The sequence below is a fragment of the Pavona decussata genome, unplaced genomic scaffold, assembly GCF_977016875.1.
Source record: "Pavona decussata unplaced genomic scaffold, jaPavDecu1.1 SCAFFOLD_191, whole genome shotgun sequence".
NCBI classification, from domain to species: domain Eukaryota; kingdom Metazoa; phylum Cnidaria; class Anthozoa; order Scleractinia; family Agariciidae; genus Pavona; species Pavona decussata.
Genome location: NW_028145600.1, coordinates 151,160 through 170,428, shown reverse-complemented (window position 1 = coordinate 170,428; position 19,269 = coordinate 151,160). Strand labels below are relative to the sequence as shown.

Here is a 19,269-nt window from a genome sequence, read left to right as displayed (position 1 = left end):
TAAACTGTCGGCGGCTTTGGTTTGCGCTCGGTGAAGACAGCTTTTATGAAGCTTAACAGATCGGTACACATCAAACGACCTTTTTGTGCCATAAATAAGATTGATTAAATGGAGAAAAGAATAATTATTGTAAGGTCATACGGTGATTATACACTTTGTTTTTATTACAGGCGTTTCTCAATTTCCTCCTCGATTCGTGTTTTGAACGCGTGAAAGATAATACTCGTGGCAAAAGCATGACGCCTTTTTCACCGCCAAGTTACTTCACACTTAATTGAAAGGAAGTTGTTAACTAGCTGCAGCGCAAATCGCGGAGCCTTATGATACACCACATGGCAGATAAATAACGTACTAACCAAAACCAGCCTTGGTGTTCCGCTGGACAAGAGAAGCCTGGCTGCGTGTGGGGGATCGTCTCCAGTTTTCACACAGCCAAATATTTTGCCACCCCGCCCACAACTAAGCTTTTCCTTGTTTTCTTAGTTGAAAACATTTTCACATGTCTATCTTATTGAGACAAATGCCACCACGTATGACACTTTTACCCTGGCTAAATTGGATAAAGATTCCAGAGCCGGTGAATTAAGCCAACCAAGCAGTTTAGGGATAAAGTGCAGGATTACCACATCAAATTTAATTTCTAACAAGGTAGATTTTCTCAAAGTCCTTCGCTCAAGTGGGTCCCGCTACGCTCCCCCGAGCGCGTATGTCCGAGAAAAAATAAGCAGGATATCCAATTTGATGGAACTGAATTGTTCTAGCCATTGTGTGTTTCTTAAGTTTCTATATCTCATTTTTTTTTTCTCAAGACACAACTAATGGGTAAAACGGTTACACAGTGTTTCTCTTTTTATGCACAAGAGGAATAGCAACTGTTGCATCTTCGCCCGGGAGGGTTTCGTCCTAAACAGGGTCAGGGTTTCAAACCCCCAGCGGAACCCCTCTACCCAAACACGGGTCAAGTAAGCCCCCCGGGGCCCGGGGTATCTTCGGTAGCCCGTGTGACAAGCGCCATAAAGGGGGCGGATACAGGGGAATCGAACGCGCACGAAGAGAGAGAGCCCTCCCCTCCCTTGGCGCGTGCGATTGACTCTTCACAGGCTACATCTTCGGAGACCTAGAGGCAGAAATTCGGGTTTGGGCGAATACCTCACGGGCGAAACGACGGGAACGGACAAGTGATAGTTTACAAGACGGGGTGGAAACGCCTCCGGCAATCTCGTTCAAGAAGTGTCTAAGACCTTGACCTCTGATTGGCTTCCACGTTCTGCTATAATATTTTTTTCTAGCCAATAGAGGAGCTATTTCAATCGCGTCACTTTGGTGCCCACTTATCTGGTTGGCCTGTGCGACAGAAACGGCTATTGAAAGAGCTCCATGCTGTTTAATTCTGTTGATTTGTTTTGCCGGTAGCGAACAAAGAAATTTCTTTTTGCAGCCTTCCCCAGCTGGCACCATATACCGCTTTAGCGTGTGAAACTTTTCAGGGCGAGGGAATTTCTGTTGCAAAGGTCAGTCAGGTGTCAAGTGATCAGTGCGGGTACCGCGTAAAGGCCCGTTAAACGGTTTCAACATTTGCTTCAATATACGTTCAACACTTTGTTGAACCAGGGCGCAGAAAAGAGTTCTTTTCTGCGCCCTGATTGAACCAAATGTCGGGGGCGTTTGAACAGGTCGTTCAACATTGTTGAAAGTGCAAATAAACGTTGAAAGCTTGCAGAAAGTGTGTTGGATTAAATTTAAATTGGTTCTACGAAACTTTCACTCAACATCGCTTCAACATTTCCTTTGTTCTTAAAAATGTTGAATGGCGTTGAAGTCGTTTGGATACTCTGTTCATCCAACATTTGCCCAACATCCGTTCAACTTTTGTTGAACGGATGTTGGGTAAATGTTGAAACCGTTTAAACGGGCCTTAAGAGGACGAAAGTGGTTCCGTGAAAACAGTTCGTCTTGTGGACTGAACCATTACAGTAAAAGAAATTTTTTGTAATTTTTCACTTTTTTAGTATCGGTGGGACACAAGTAGCTTTTCCAACTTACACTTTAAGTAGTAGTTTAAAACTGCATCTCATCCCGATCTGACCTTGGGTCTCCGAAGATGTGGTTGGTACAGAAGCAAATTCAAAAACTTCTTTTAATCATCGTATGCAAACATTTCATACCTGTGCTCGCACACCTTTTGGGAAACTTTTAAATTTGGCTCTTTCGAGACCATAGCTAACCGCAAAAGGCAATGGTTATGAAGCCAAACTAACTTCTTTGCTGTATGTTTTTGTTAGCATTTTTGGTCTTGACCGCGCACAAACCATGATAGATTTTGAAATGTGTTGGAACAACTGCCCAACAGTTGCAGTGTGAATGTTAAAACAAAGGATTGTGCACGGTCGCGGCCCTTCCAACATAAACTGCAGCACCATCATCAACTTTGAAGATGAACAAGGTTCCTTTACCAGTCCCTCAATTAACTACGTCGAAACGAAACACGCACGGGGGCTTATTCCAACTCCATGTTAATTGAAATATTTGCTATGTTTATTTTCTTACAAAGATACCTGTACTTTCAATTTCATACACGTAGGAAAATACTTCCATGGGATCACTTAAGGCACTAAAGCGCGTATGTTAATAAAATATTGCCATTATATATGGTAATAGAGCAATTGCTACCTTACGTAAATACTTACAAACGTTAAGCCAGTGTTCGTACGATTTGTACTATTTTCAATGCACGCATTTTGATTATTATTCTCGACTAACTCCTTAGGTCGAGCCAACAAAGTGCTTTCTGCCAAATAGATCTCTTGCTACAAAAGTACGCTCTTCCGTTAATAATCGTATATATTTTTATTCATTAAACCGAGGTGATTCTAACTTGACATGAAAACTGGTGAATGATTGTACTTCCTTGTGGTGCTATTTGTTATGCTGTACAATTGAGGCTATGTATGAAATCCTACAATGTGGTACATTAAGGCATCATTTTCTACACTGCACAAGGTGGTCCTATCTGCTAACAGTGATCAGCATCAAATTTCTCCTTGTAATATCAATGCTTATTCAACTCCTGAGGTCATGAGAATTACGGTATTTCAATAACTTCTCCCGGTACTTTTATAAGTAAAGTATGGAGACAAGATAGGAGACTTTGTTCTTTGATAATAGGATAAATAGGCTAAATAAAATGTTACAATTTAAATGCAAGCTGCTAAGCAATACTTTCCTGCAGTGCTGTTTATTATGTTAAACAAGGTGGTTCTAACTTTTGATTCTGTGGATGAAAGCTACTGAGCAGTACTTTCCGGTGGGGCCGTAATAGGTGGATTGACATTTGAATCTGTGGTTGAATGCTAAAGTGTGACCATTCAAATGAAAGCTAGTGTGTAGTACTTTCAGGTGGTGCTGTTTGTTTCTTAATACTTTGCAAACCAAAGTTTCAGTCTCTAGCGAGGCGGCTCTTGGGAGTTTTAATAGGGTTTGGCACATGCCAATGTCGACAAGACCAAAGAACTCACAAACTTTGAACAATCACAAACAATGCAGCGAACCAATCTGAATTTTAACTCATATATGCGTTGTAACCGGTGTACAGTGCGGGAGAAAACAATGTCAGCCGAGTTAAGCTTGGTTTAGGTCGCTTCTTATTGGTTAATAGCACAAAAGGACAAGCCTCGTTCACAGTCGTACTTGGCACGTAAAAAATATAACGTATCCATTGAGCTCGGCCTCAAGCCTCGAAATGGTCTCGTTTCATTCGATAAGAGCGTAAGGGCCTGGGAAGGAGGCTGCTGGTCGTTCTCTCATGATACGCATCACCCCACACTACCCATAACCCTAACCATAGCCGCAACCTGTTAGGGTTGGATTTAAAAATCCAACCCTAACATTTCTAACATTTGGTGATTGCGTAACATATATTTCTTTTACAGCCAGCCAACGTCACATAAATAAGTCTAAAATCGAAAATGACTCTTACATATGGCCACAGTGTTCTCTTATTTCATAAATTCTACGTCTTGATCGAAGGTTCGCCTCGTTCTACCATTCACACGGCTATTTTTAATTCTATCACATGGGAGCGTTTTCAAGCCGTGCTTTCTAATCTCAACGTATTTTCTCTGTTTTTAACAAGTATGCACATGGTATTCTGATGATCCCCGCGTCTTGCGATAAAAAAATGAACCTCAAGGCGCCTCACACGGCAAACTTTAAAAGTTGGCAAATTCCAGAAATATGCGAGGTTACACGATGTGTAACCTCCAAAATGTCTTACTCATTGTTGAAATTGGAGTTTGACGCAATTCTTTCTATTCCCATCTCTCTGGTAGGCGTTTCATGTAAACAGCACTTGTTTAACAAACGTTCACACGTCAAGTACGACTTTGCTGACTCCAAAAAGTTGTTGAGAAAACGGCGAGATCAGAGATTCGTCCTGTTTGCCCTTAGCAGTTTGAACACTTGCTTGTCATATGCTATCGTGATGTTTACACTCGCCAGCTTGGCACACGTTTGTAGTGTGAACTCGCCTTAAAGGAACCACGTGTGCTGTACGTGATCATACACAATTCATCCCACGTCACGGGAAAATAAGTCACGTGGATGCATAGTGAAGACTAGGCGCTCACGTGACCTGCAGCGAAGTGGAGTTCTGTCCCAGTCTCTTTGTCATCTACTGCCAACTTGGATTAACCTTGAAATTCTATTGGTGTTATGTTCCCTGCACAAAGTCAAACGAAAACCAGGGTCAAATCATGTCAAGAGAATATTAAAAGAGATATTGGTAAAATAAGAATGGTAGAGAAATGTGAATATCTTACCGTACTTGTTGGCGATTTCCTCGTCGTTTAGTTTTGGTCATCTCGGAGAAGGATTTGGAGAATTCTACAGAAAATTAAGTTCTTCAGTCAAAACGTTTTTCCTAATTTTTCGACTAAATCGGAAGCAGGCTCCAGAATTTCCGAGAGTTATTACGAAGTTATGAACTAGAAATGTAACAAATGGCTTGCATCCTGGAGTGACAGCAGTTTGTAGGGTGATTGTCTGGTTAACAGTAGCATTTATAATGGCTGTCCTTTAGAAAATAATGTTCTGAAAACAAGCGTCTCGGATTTGGGTAGACTACTGGTGCCCGACGTATCGACAAGTCGTGTTCTGTTTGTTGTTCAGAATTGAATAATTTGGTCAGTTTAGTCGCCATGTTATTGGTCAGCTCAAATTTCCAGGGCCTTTCCTGATTGGTGGAGAGTTCACGTTAAGAGCACATGCAACGCAGTGTTGTCCGACTAGGACAAAGACACTTATGAACTCCTTACATCACGAGTTTAATTTTTCGCTTTGATTGTGACAGCTTTGATTGTGAACAAGCGAAAAACTTTAATTAGGGATAACCTACTATCTCTCGACTTCCTTGGCTTTTCTTAAACAGAAAACCACTGGATATTAGCGTAATATCTTTTATACTCCACTGATATCTATTTTTTAGATCTGAAGTCGAAGAAAACCAATCTTAACCTTGACGATCCCGAGGAACGTAACTTTCTCTGAAGTAAGGAGTAAGCAAAACTTTTTACATAATGTTACTAACCACGCTTTTCTAACGTAAAAGCCAATGGTGCAATGACAAAGAAAAAAAAGCGTCGTACCTTGAGTTCCATAACTTGAAATGGCAAGTCGACAGTGGTATTTTTGTGTTCCACGACAAGATATCCTCGCTTCTCAGAAGCTCGAATCACTTTTACTGCTTCTCCTTTCTTCAGGATAACCTCGCTCCCGTCTTCTACAGCGAAAAGATAAACAAAGAGAGTCGGTTTGGCCATGTTCTGCTCTGTCCAAACAGCTGCATCAATGGGTGAGCGGTAAATTGCTCGGGAAACTTTATAGAGGTCCGAGGGCAGCCCAGCCGTGGCCCAACATCTCATCCCGGAGGGAGCAGTTATTCTTCTACTGACTTCATGCTGGGTATCCTGTGATGGGTAGACTGTTCACAGACACAGTCCCCTGTTTTTCCGTGGGATTTTCGAGACTCGTACGCTTCGATCGAATTCCCGCCATCTTTGTTTCTAATGGCGAGCGCAACCTGGGGAGAGTGTCTAAACTACTGAGGGGAGCCTCACCCCAGGTTGCGCTCGCCTTTACAAACCAGGATGGCGGAGTTCAATGGAAGCGTACAAGTCTCGAAAATCCCATGGAAAAAATAGGGGACTGTGAACCGTGTCTGATGCGGTGGGCTACTATCCCATTCCGGATTTAAAAGTAATACTTCTAGTCGCTTCAAGCTGGGTATCCTGTGATGGACTGCTTTCCCAGAAAAGGAGAAATGAGATGTTGATCAGGTATCACGTGATCACTACTTGGCAGCCTGGTTGGCTCTCAGAAAGTACGGCTAAACCGCGAAAATGAAAGAAATCACTGTCTGAGATATGGAACAGGCTACTTTTTGATAATGCTAACCTGGAAAATCGAACTTCATGATACGAGTCTGTGGGAATCCCATCTTCATGTTACCCATCACAGTGTATGGCCGGCTTTTAGGCAGAGGCGGTGGTGTTTCCTGCAAAAATGACCACAAAAATGGGACGCACATAAAAACGCCATTTCCGAGTTGCTTTGAACTTCACTATGAAGGCGAGGCTAAGTGCAAAGTTTTTATTATGAAAATTAGTTTTCATTCATATGCCAACAAAACTAATTTCCATATGAAAAGCTTTGCGCTTAGCTTCGCTTTCATGAGGTTCACAGCAAACTCGGAAATGGCCTATTACTTCACAGTTACAGACTGAAGCGAGCCAAGTGTTAGTCTAAAGTATCTGCCAGTGATATCAGTTGCCCTCGATACTTAAATATGGCTCCCTGGGAGAACCCAAGGAGTAGTGTTCAAACTGATTTGAGGCGTGTTGTATGGTGTAGTCTAAATGGCTTTCCAGTTAAAATAACAAATTGTAACCTTGAAAGTAATGTATTGTTAGCCATTGTTGTTGTTGTCTTGAGATTGCAATTAAAAACAATTAATAAAAAACAAAACAAAAATTTTGCTACATTCACTTTTCTCAAGGCAACAAAGTACAGGAGTTTCAAAACACTCAACCAAGCCCTCTGTTTAATGAATAAACTACGTTTGCAGGAATCCGAACCCGAGTGCTATAAGGTCCCACTTACCATGTCCAGTCCGTACAAACAGCAATTCTGGTCGGCTGTTTTCGTGTCCACACGAAGCTCATCCGATGGTGATATCGATCTACGAACATGGCTGCGGATAAAAAAAGGAAAAAAAAAACGATAGAGGAAGGCCGAATCTCGATACATGCATACATAAACTATCGGAAATGAGAAAATAGAAACAAGTTTTCAAAGTTTCGGACATGTTGTTGAACAATTCTTAATCTTGGACGGTTAGCTTATTCGGAGCCGTAGACCTTTCCCTGATGCTAACAGAATTTAGCCCCATAGCTCAACATTGACGGAAGATAAAACAAGAGATGTAGCTACATATGTGCAGTCTCCCCTATCTAAATATACCAAATTCGAAAGAAAAATACTAAAACTTCACATAGAACTCGGAGTGCAACTTTTCAAACCTACTGGGCATGATTCGGATTATCACTTTTCACATCAATCACGTTCTTGGAGCCTGTTGCTTTATAAAAGCCGATGTCAGACACGACGATTCGACGATTTTTAGCCCAACAATATTGTCCGAAAAGTTGATGCCGCGTAGCACTGGCGCACAAACGATTTTTAGCGCCTGAATCAATCTTTGGTAATATCTAACACAACAAATGTCTCTTCAAAGGTCTCTTCTCGTCTGAATTCGACTGACAATGGGTGAGCGCTCGAAGCGCCAGCTTTCGAACCTTGTTACGTTGACTGATAAAATCAAACATTCGTTTTCGCTCCTCCAGCAGCGAAACACCACAATTTGTTACGGAGCTTACTCCCTTATCTGATCAAGTTGCTATTCAGTTCTCCTTACTTGTGGTTCACTTTGCTGCTGTGTCGGCCTTTTTTTTGCATTTCAAGCGATCGTTTGAGGTTAGGCCATCTCTTGCGGCAGATCCATCTTCTCACCCAGGACTGGATCGTCACAGCAGCGTTCACGTGACGGCCATCATAAAGATTCTCCAACTCTTGCTTGACTACTTCACTGTCATAAAAATGACATATAAGGGAAATGTAAACTGAGCCAAAATTTGTATGGCGAAATAAATAAACTTGTAATGATCAAAGATTAAGGAGCGTCCTCCATGATTTCGATCCCAGACTCTCTCTCCTTTACCAAGTTGGTGATGATGTCACCCGCCCCTGCAAAATCTGCGGGGGATGCCAGATAAGGGTCCCAATATCCATTCATTCAATCAACGTTGTCCCATAGAATCTCGAATCCAATCTGTATTAGGATTGCATTCTTTCTACGTCGAATGCAAAAAATAAAACCCAGCTGTTATTTAAGCAAGTAGATGAGGCCAATCTATTTTAGTAAATTTGAAAACATATCTTCCTCCCTCCCCTCCAGTTAAAACGGATCTTTTTGAAAAACACTCTCCATAATGAATAAATTTAAAAACATTAGCCAGGTGTTTTGGTGGAAACGGTGAAAACGAAGACACCACAACGGTTATGTGCGCATGCTCAGTCTACTGTGTAGTTAGCCTTTCTAGGAGCGAGGATGTGTTTCAGTGTGAACGGCACAAACGATACGAAAATGATATGTGGACGCAAAACACTTGGATACGTTTTGAGGCGAAACGCTGTTTTCAAATTTATCCGAACTAGTTTTCGTACGGGGCCTAAAATTACCCTGACCAAGACCTTTATTAAACATTCTCGGCCGACTAACAGCCAAATTTGAGATAATGTTTAGAAACCCCCTAAGACTGATTTATGGAGTCCTAGTATGAATTTCCATCTAGATAAACTCGTGACGTGTTTGGTACAGATACTATTTATTTATTTATTGTTCGCCAAGAAGGAACAATACAATGCCATATTATTACAAGGTGCATGAAGTTACATTAAAATAAGAAAAGAAATGTAAACATAAGAGAATCGATTTCTACCTCGTGCTTACTATTAGACTTGGCCTTCAGTTACCTGTAGAATACATATCTCTTGCCCAGGACCCATGAACCAAACATGACGTCACTCTTCGACCTGTCAATTTTCCTCATCAGAGTCTCCAAGATGGCTTTGCAATCCTCGTACCCAGTCTCCTCCTGACCGCGGACCTTTCGAGGCGACACGAATCTGTACTTCCTCGCGAATGCCTGGAACCGAGTGCGATGAGCGAGACCTGGAACATAACAGTACTGATTAGCTTAGAAAAGTGGTATGTATACATGTAATATTTATATATCGGTGAACAAAAGTTTATAAACGGAGATTTCGGTGCGATTTCACCGTGATTTGGCTGCAACAAAGGAACGTCATAAAACGATCTGGAAAAACAGAAAAGAATATTTGTGTATTTTGCTTAATTTTTTTTTCGCTAGGTGTCCCTAAATATGAACAGAACTAGGAAGAACCTCGTTAAAAAAACAAAGTTTTTTTCTCCCGTTTCCGCCACCTTGATCTGCAATGCCATATCCTTTCATTGTCAAGGCTTACAAACTTGTTACGTAATGAATTGGTGCTTTACAACAACTTCATTTAAAGAGGGAGGCGTAATAACCTATTTTCGTCTTCTAACTTACGGCCATCAAAATAAGAGGAATAAATACATACAACATGCACAATATTGAAGTCAATACACGATAAACACAATGGGACCAGAGCATCCAGTATAGCATTCGAATTTGCAAAATTAAATAACGGATAATGAATATTCGCAAAAGCACACAAATTAATATAAATATAAATAAATTAGTCCGGCGATGGAGAAAAAAGTTAAATGTGTTTAAAATTCCTAATGAAGGGATGGTTGGCACGACGAAAAACATCGACTTTGTTGAGTACGTTAACTGTTTCCAAATAATTCTTTACGTCCCCACAAACATTATTACTAATCCGCTTCGAGGTTCTACTTTTTCCTCTTGGAGGGAACCTTGGATTGGAACTAAAAAGGAACCATTTGAGGGTAAAGCCTGATTTATCAGTGAAATTAAGATCCATCTACCTGACTGGAGAAGTTGGAGAGTTTCAAAAATCTGCAGCACTCGAATCTGCTGGCTGACAATTCCGCGATCAAAGTAATATGGCTCCTCGCGTGCGTTGATCTGTGCAAAAAAAAAAGGTTATGGAAGGGCCTTCTGTAGAAACAAAAAAGCGGTCTGGATAACAGTAGGCAGGCTAAAAGTTTAAGAAAAACGGCAGCAGTTTTGATTTTTGAAAACATTTTTCGACAGCTTTTCTGTCATCTTCAGTTTTTGTTTTCTCGTTAGCATTCAACATTGTACTTTACGAAGTAAAACTGAAGATGACAGAAGAGTTGGCGAGACATGTTTTCAAAAATCAAAGCTGTTGTCGTTTTTCTTATGTACACAAACAAACGCGCGCAACTGAGCAAGCTTTACCTTGATGCATCTCACAAACGTCGGTTGAGACTGTACCAGAGTCTTGAGAAGAACGTCAACTTTTTCCTGAATAAAAGAAAGCGATTGATGCTAAGGACATTGGCTTACTTTATTTGAGAAGAAAGTCGAAGAACTCTTACTTAGAGAGGAACGAAAAAGTAAGCAAATAATTGCATCGGGAGCGGGCTAAACTAACCTGAAATCCTTGAGAAAATGTACGAAGAGGAACATCCATGGATCCTGCAGGACTAGAAAAATCATTTTCGAGTTATGTTTAGTTACTATGTGCCCATCCTTACTTCGGTCTGTAGCATCCATCGCGAGTCTTGTACCTCTTTACTTTTAAAGTAAAGCATACTGCAGCAGGCATCCAAAACTTGAACATTTGAATCTGGCACTTACGTTTGAAATTAACAAACAACTTTGTTGACTTGTTTACCCTTCCCCTCCCTTCAGAGTTAAATATCTCACCCTTGTGGCTCCTGAGCGGGGCTGGGTGATATCCTGTGTAGTACCCCCTTAGGAGCGGTGGTCTGCCCTTGCTGCGGTTTCAAGTCATTGGTAAAAAGATGCGTTGCAAAACCAAAATTGCAGTTCTGAAAGGAAAGAAAGAGGATGAGTTAAATAAAATCAATATCCACTATCTTCCTCCAAAAATGAAATGACATCTCTTTCTAACTTTTACTTGGGTAAAACTGCAAGATATTCTTCCACATTAATAATTTAAATTACAAGTTAAAACTTAGGTAAAGCTAACCACATATTTGATAATTTGAGAGAGTTTTCCACTGAACCAAGACAAACGTAATTAGTCCAGGCAATCACAACACACGTGGATAAGCTAATGAGCCAATCAGAACTCAAAAGGTACAAATGCAATGGGTGCCAAGCGCGGGAAAACGCGTCAAGGTAGGGCACGTTTGGTTTGACGTGATTGGCCTAAAATCCGCGTGCTTCCCCTGATTGGTTAGAATATATTGCAGGAATTTTATGAACTTGAGATTCGAACAGCGGAAAAGCTAGGAGTTTAACTACGTGAAGTTGAATAAACAAATGGAATTCAGCGTTTTGAGAGAAAAATTTACAACAGGCTGATGAATTCAAACAAGCAAGGTTTAAAAAAATGTTCACCTGCCGCGAGAAGACACAGATTATGTCATCCGGAATCGAGTCACGATTAATATTCAGGAGAGAGCTGGCATCATAAACAACCTGAAAACAGAAATAGTTTTAGCGCAGTTCTGGCGAAAAAGTCCGTAAAATACTAGTAACAGTTACTTTTAAACAGTACTACAATCAACACAAACAGCGCATTCCTCTAAACACAATCAGCCTGTCCTTCTAAACCTCGGAATTATGTAGTTGTTTTAAAATGGAGGAACAAATTGCATTTGTTAAGCGTTCTTGTTGAAGTACCCTACAAACCGAAAAACTGAGCGAGTATGACGATTAAAGAGAAAAACTGAGCGAGTATGACGATTAAAGAGAAAAACTGAGCGAGTATGACGATTAAAGAGAAAACCTGAGCGAGTATGACGATTAAAGAGAAAAACTGAGCAAGTATGACGAACAGTTTCACGTGGTTCTTAAAGAGAAATAAGGGAACTGGTCATAACAAGTTTGTTTGAAGAGGACCCACCTTGTCTGGGAGTAGGGGGGTTATCGAAGACACCACCTATCTTATGAACATTTCCAACAAAATTTTATTCCATTGGCTTTAAAATTTGAGTTGACATAGAAATATACAGCTAGCAAAGTGTCAGCATTGCTAGGTAAACAAGAAACTGCCTCCTTCACAGGCTTTTCCAGCTGAGCGTGGAGTGCAAGAAAAGTGAGGTTTTGAATCTCATTGTTAATTTTACTGCTGGATAGAGGGGTGGCTATGCAACAAAGACACCACCTTTTGAGGTTGAGCAAGGAGGGTGCAGGCAGAGACCACTATCTATTTTGGGGTTTAGTTAGTCCTGTTCGAGTGTAGTAGTTTTGACCACTTCCCTAAACGCTTTTTCACTCACATTTCCACCGTAGTGCGATACTCCAAAACAAGAACTTCCAGGATCCGGGTCAAAGAAACTGGAAAATGGAATTACAGTTAAGTGAGTCTGAGGACATACTGACGTTAGTAAGCGTACTGTAAATACGTTAAAAAAAAAGTTTCTCAAACATAAATCGCAGCCAGGACACGTATGGCCACTTACCACTCGCTGTCTTTGTGTTGCGCTTTGACTTTTTGTAAGAAATTCTGATAGCTTCCCCTAAAAGATCAACAAATGTTTCAAGTTATATCTGTTTTGCCAAGGAAGAAAAGTTGAGTCTTCTAGTGTTTTAGAATGAAATAAAGTTAGAGGTTCAAGCATTCATTTGTAAAGTTTTGTCTAATTCAGCACTACAGTTGTAATTCTATAGCTTCAATAAACTATCTACCTAATATCTAAGTCAGGGACATTACTCTCAAACCGAAATACGAAGACTGCAAAACAGTTATCGCTTTGTCTAAAAATTGGAGAGGCACAAATATTGCTGAAAGACCAAACTCGCGAGACACTGAAAGCTGAAAGCATGGATTCACGAAACAAGAGTTTCTTTTCTCCATTTTCTTGCCCGCTCCTACCCTGCTAGCAGAGGGTTTCTTTCTGGGAAGTTCACCGACATGTACGAAGTCGTTCGCATCTCTGGTATTTCGCGTAGTTAGCTTGTTTAACGTCTCTCGGGGACGCTAAACAAGCCAACTACGCGAAATACCAGAGATGCGAACGACTTCGTAAAAGCTGGCAGGGTAGTTCGCTCCAGATCACACAAAAAAACATGGACTGGGGCCCGTTTCTCGAAAGTCCCGCTAACATATCGGGCCCGATAAGTGTCTTTGGTGATAAATGTTTCTTAAAAGAAGTCAATTTTTGTTGACTTTGAATACTAAATTTTTAAATCTTACAATTCCATGAAAACATTGGCCAAGAACCATTTCTGTAATTACTGTGTAATCGGCGAAAAAAAAATTTCAAAATATACTTATCGGGCCCAGTAAGTTACCGGGACTTTCGAGAAACGGGGCCCTGGTTTGAAAACCTCCGACCCAACTGAGCCTCTGGTAGAGGATATCTGTTGTGAGTTATCAACAGTCCAACATGATTCCATCTGAAATCTACTCTGGAGAAGCCGTTTGACTGCATAATGCACTGATCAATTGAAAGCCCAAGATAATAGTTTTTTGCTAGCTGATAAATCATTTAATATCCAATTTACAGGCAGACGAGTTTAATTTCGGTAAATATTAGCCAATACACATAGTTTTTATATTAATTATTGATACATAAGTATACACACCTAGCAAATAAACTTTCTTTGTCCAACAATGTAAGCACTCCAGCACGCTGACAGAAAAAAAGAATGAAAAAGAAAGTTCATAATTTTATTTGGCTTCACTGAGCATGTTACTTTCTCAAGAGAAATAACGGTTTAACAACACTCTGGCGTTGAGGGGTAACCATTGGTATTGAGTGTCAGTGAGGTTAGCAAGTGTCATAAATGCTTCCCTCATGAATGCTGGGAAATGCCTTCTCAAACTCATTAATAATTCATCCAGCCAAAACAAAGCAAATCACTACCGTGAAGGAGGCTTAAAAATGTGATCTTAATTATCATTAAATTTTGTGAACTTTTACTTCGAATTTCTCCAAGAATTATCAATAGTTTGAGAAGCTATATCAAACACTCGAAAGAGTGTTTCCCCCTATTTCCAAACACCTCGAAGTTGGTTAAAAAAAACTCGGTTGCGCTTCGTTTTTCCAACCTACTTCTCGGTGTTTGGAAATCGGAGGAAACACTCTTCCTCGTGTTTGATATATTACTTTCCACACAACACAGGCTCTGTTGGCGACGTCATCTGTCGCATGTCCTCGTTATCGTAGCCCCAGGTAATGATTTTAGCAGCCGAGCAACGGTGGCGAGAGGCAAGTGTCCGACGCCCTTTAAGGACGGTGCCTACTAATACCGAAGTATTTTTGTCCAGTTTATGCCTATGCGGGAAAAGCAGATCTTAGCAAGGGCTATTGGAATCCAAACAAAAATTGGGGGTAACCACGCATTTTTCAGAGATAACTAAGCAATAATATCTCTAAAACGGCCAGAATATAAAGCAATGTATGGGATTTTTTTCCGAAATTAAAGCTTAATTATCTCTGAAAAATGCATGACTACCCCCAATTTTCTTATGAGATACCAAAAGCATTTGCTAAGTTCTGCTTTCTCTGTATAGTTTTAAACCGCGCAAAAATATTCCTGGTTTAGTAGGCACCACCCATAGGAAACCCAAGTATCTCGAGATGCGCAGAACGTATGCGCAGTAACAATAGTAGGCACCGTCCTTAAATAACTGGAAACTGTGGCTAAGTATAGGAAACCTCGACAGAAAAACTCCACCCGCAACCCCATAATGGAAACTGCGATCTAAATGTAGAGAGCACAAAGCCGAACTCACCACTAGGAGAACAAGAAACATGATGATGATGATGACCATGATGATGATCATGAACACACTAACGTAGCAGAGATTCTCTTTTGTTTTATATTAAACAACACATTTCAAAGTGGATGTTTATCGACCGTTACCTACCTGGCAGGTAAGCAACTCAATGCAAGGAGCATTATCAAAATAATCCACCACAAGATCTGACAGTACACCCTCTTCTCTGTAAAATAAAGACGTTAAAAAAAATAACACTTCAGTAAAATGAAACTTCTCACAGAAGTGAATACAAATTTACGGAATTACAAGTAAAACAATAAAACAAATCATTTGAATGTCAATGTATTATGTTCAGTGAAGGGGACTAGTTTCAAAGAAACTGTGGCGCTGCACAAATGGGGGAATGAAAACAAATATTTGGTTTTGGCAACAGTGTTGACAAGGTAACTGGCTGTCGAAAAAAGATGAAAGAGCTGACGTTTTCAGTGATAGTCCTTTGTCAGAGTGAAGAGCTAACGCCCAATACGTCAGCACTGGAATCTCTTAACAGTTGCCAAATTACCTTATCAACTCTGTTGATAAAACCAATATTCGCTATTATGTACCGTACACTAATTAGGGACACTCTCCGCTCCCTAGCCTATTCCAAACTCCGCGAGAGACGAGAAGGAGGGGGCGACGGGAACGAAAACGAGGGGGACTGGGAGAGAGAAAGTCCCCCTCGTTTTCGTTCCCCTCGCCGTCTCCTTCGCGTGTCTCACGGAGCCTGAAACAGGCTATCCACTCCCTTATGAGATTGCTACTTACCTGGTGTACTCATCCGTGCTTTTAAATATGTGAGTATTGTAAAAATGCTGCAATGTTTCAGAGCACAGGTTCACACAGATCTGCTGCAACTGATTCACCTGCGTCGAGAGAAAGAGGAATGTAAGCAGCTGCAGGCTTGGACTCTTTCTTTTTCAATAAACTACGGTAATTTCTACAGGAACTCTGAAGTCTCGCCGGCGATGTTCAAAACTGACGTGTTAATTTCCAAACTCCGTTCAAATTTCAAAAATACCGGTCAGGCGTGACGTGGACTGACTGTAATGTTGGACGGGAGGTCAAACCTACAACCTCCGGATTTGATCGTATTGTGTGACACTAGCGGTCATACCTGGCTGTTTTCAAAGCCAAACATATCCAAGATTCCAATGAGGCCAGAGGCTCCCCTGTTAAGTAGGAAACTGCCATCCAGTCCAGGTGACGATGAGCTGCTCACTGGCAGAAAATAATTTGGAGTAAAAATAAAACAGATGTAATGAACAATAATTGATACTCTAATATGCAAAATGGAATACGCCTCCACTGAACTATCCAGTAAACCACTTTTGGTAATTTTGTTGTTGTTTGTCTAAGTATTAGCATGAAGTTCATTTTCTGGGATTAATTTTTACTTTACTACTATATACAGTGAACTCTCGCCATGCGGACACCTCGCTATTACGGACACCTCGATAACACGCGGGATAGTAGCTAAATCCCCGGCAAAAATAAATTACAGATGTTTGACTGAAATAAATTTCCGCTATAACGGAAACTAACTCGCGGTCCTGAGGGTGTCCGCAATAACAGGAGTTGACTGTATTTAGAAATAAATAACAATTCTCAGTTCCTCTACTAGTGATAAAACTAAAAGTTGTTCAAAGAAAAAGCTTTTGAAACTCATCCAAGTTTCTTTACAATTTTTTCCCAATATGGAGACTTGTTTTAATTCATTGTCTGGTGCCAAATGAAATCTCTGCTCATGGTTAAAGATGGGTGTTTTCGCAAGATGTGTTATGCCGCTCGCATTTTTCTAGGACAGAGATGGCTATCTTTGGAGTGGTTCCTTTGGCTGGCATGTTCCGTTTCGCCTGTTAACGGTGATCAGATTGTTGGAATGACAGGGCAAAAAGAAGGGATATTGACCCCGCATACATCATCAAATGGGTACACTACAGAACCAAAAGGGGAATCTGAAAAAATGCTAGACAAAATAGTAATAATACTAATGATGATGATGATGATGATGATGATAAACAACTGTCAGCACTGCAGCGCTTATAGACCCTTCTCCAAAATGGCGGCAACAGATTTGAATGAGTTAAAACTGAACTCAATAAAAAACTGATCCCAGCACTGGAAAGAGCACTTTCACTTTAGGAACCTTGCAAAGTTTCAGGTTATTAGGTGTTATATCAGCTAAGAAAATGTAAGATGAAATTTGACAAGTTTACAGACGTTTGTATAACTAGGGGTATACGTCATACCCCCAGTCATACAAACGTCTGTAAATTTGTCATTTTCAACTTACATTTTCTCAGCTGATATTACACCTGATATGCTGAAACTTTGCAGGGTAACTAAAGTAAAAGTGCTCTTTCTAGTGCTGGTATACGTTTTTAGTTTTAAGTTATTTGAATTTTCGGCCGCCGTTTTGGAGAAGGGTCTATTAACATAGCTAACTCGACATAACTCTTAAAAAAATCCCAACTGGCAAGGATGGCTTACCAGTTGGCTATTTACAAAGTGTAGTTGAAGATTTGAACAGGGGACTACCCGGAAACAAATCCAAGCTAGTGACCAGAGAGGAAACTTGAACCCAGGACCTTATCACTCTGACCATTTGGCCACACCGCCTCCCTAAACCTATACCACAATGCACTAGGATCTGATCTAAGGAAAGACGTACACAACAGGTCGCCGTCTGTTTCCCGGATCTGTTTACAGAAATCCACATACGCGGGGCACATGTAATCTAAGGGCGTGAATTTAAACGGCTAGAGAAAGTGTATGGACGGCTGGCGTACATAAAATTACGCGATGGTGGAAATCCATGCACCTAAAACAGTCCCGACACTAGTTTCCTACGCGACGATTCCAAAAACGGCTGTATTTTAAGGCGGCGTTTCATGTTTCATGCGGTTTACTTGAGAAAAAATTCTATTCAACGGAAAACAATAAACTCAAAATACTATAGGCCATAAGACGCTTAATTGTGTCGGGGCCTCATCCTTCTGACCGCGGTAAATTCTCAACTTAGGTTTCGCCTCGTGAACCGCACGGTTTCGTCTCGTGAACCGTGCGATTTCGTTTCGTGAACCGCGCGAGTACGTCTCGTGATCCGCGCCCGGTTTCGTCTTGTGAACCGCGCGGTTTTGTCTCGTTCCTCTCGCGGGCCTTCATGCGTTTTGCCTTTGCGGTTCACGCGTGCCAATGTGTATATGGATTCAGGCAGTACTGTACCATTGCTTCATGCCAAAAAAAATTTAATTAGAAAATTAAACTAGCCATGCTGGCCACCTGTTACCCACATCTACTGAGAAAATTACTCCCCACCCATCACTGGTTGTTAAAGCCCCAATATCTAAATGTATTTTCTCCTAAGTGTTCTCCCTAAAATGTATGTTGCTATTGGTACTAGGTAGGACGATCTGCTTAAAATGATCATTTCCTTTATTCTCATCACTTGACTGTTTGATCAACCAGTGATGTTTTTAAGGAGAAATTACATGCTGATCAATACTGGGGCTTCAAGGGTGAAAGTGATTTATGATCAGTTTCAAACCTGACAGCGGTGTCGTTAGCAAACCATTGCTGGAATTAAGTGGACTTCTCCCAAGAGACCCAGTAGGTCCGGGGGACGCTGCTCGTAGTGATTCATAGGACCCATGAGGGGATACTGACAACATGCTAGCGGGTCTCTTGTAGCTGTTAACCCGGCGCACAATAGCAGCGACTGTCCTGCAGTACAGTGCCTTGGCAAGAGCATCTCTGTTTATATTCGCCTGTTAACATGAGATGGATTTAATGGACTGAGAGAAAAACTTTAAACATTTCTTTGCAGCTTATACTTTTAGCGACTTCAGTACATTCCAGCGCCCTGTCAACACAGTGGGCTGAGATTCTTGAGCAAGTTGTAAGAGAAAGTAGTAGTCATATTTCTTTTAATCCAGGGCCCAATTGTTCAAAAGCTGACTAATGCTAATCCCTGATCACATGTAAAAGTTAATCGAGGTTTTAATCTCACTCGATAAAAATGTTTTTGAAAGTTGATATTAAGCTAAAGGTAAAGAAAAGTCTAAGTCAAAACTGATGGGCAAGTCTTTTGCAAAAATACTTACTGATAAGAAATTAAACTCGAATCAAACTTCACGTTCACCCAGTATTAGCTTAATCGGGTGAAAGTAATTACATGTATGTCAACAGTACAAAATTTCTGATGAAAAATAGGTCTGGAAAAACTGCTCATCCCTGAAACAACAGCCACTGATGAAC

At 40.8% G+C, this 19,269-nt stretch overlaps 1 protein-coding gene across 3 annotated transcripts in view; it reads right to left on the bottom strand.

The window, feature by feature from the left end:
- Positions 1-2,513: 2,513 nt before the first annotated feature.
- Positions 2,514-19,269, bottom strand: part of LOC146462112 (myosin-IIIb-like) — a 28,583-nt gene continuing 11,827 nt past the window's right edge. The window contains exons 12-31 of one of the 3 annotated variants that reach the window (XR_014857210.1): positions 18,560-18,779; positions 16,127-16,230; positions 15,778-15,875; positions 15,118-15,193; positions 13,830-13,876; positions 12,704-12,760; positions 12,521-12,578; positions 11,637-11,717; positions 10,977-11,101; positions 10,702-10,753; positions 10,506-10,571; positions 10,109-10,208; positions 9,088-9,286; positions 7,970-8,140; positions 7,156-7,249; positions 6,451-6,550; positions 5,643-5,776; positions 4,818-4,881; positions 4,073-4,717; positions 2,514-3,686 (exon numbers count right to left, since the gene is read on the bottom strand). Coding sequence is in view for 2 of the 3 variants with exons in the window: in XM_085085975.1 (XP_084942101.1) it covers positions 4,855-4,881; positions 5,643-5,776; positions 6,451-6,550; positions 7,156-7,249; positions 7,970-8,140; positions 9,088-9,286; positions 10,109-10,208; positions 10,506-10,571; positions 10,702-10,753; positions 10,977-11,101; positions 11,637-11,717; positions 12,521-12,578; positions 12,704-12,760; positions 13,830-13,876; positions 15,118-15,193; positions 15,778-15,875; positions 16,127-16,230; positions 18,560-18,779 (1,809 nt within the window). In the remaining variant the exon portion in view is untranslated. Of the gene's footprint in view, positions 4,718-4,817; positions 4,882-5,642; positions 5,777-6,450; positions 6,551-7,155; positions 7,250-7,969; positions 8,141-9,087; positions 9,287-10,108; positions 10,209-10,505; positions 10,572-10,701; positions 10,754-10,976; positions 11,102-11,636; positions 11,718-12,520; positions 12,579-12,703; positions 12,761-13,829; positions 13,877-15,117; positions 15,194-15,777; positions 15,876-16,126; positions 16,231-18,559; positions 18,780-19,269 lie in introns of all 3 variants that reach the window. The other 2 variants (XM_085085975.1, XM_085085976.1) reach the window with 2 other exon arrangements.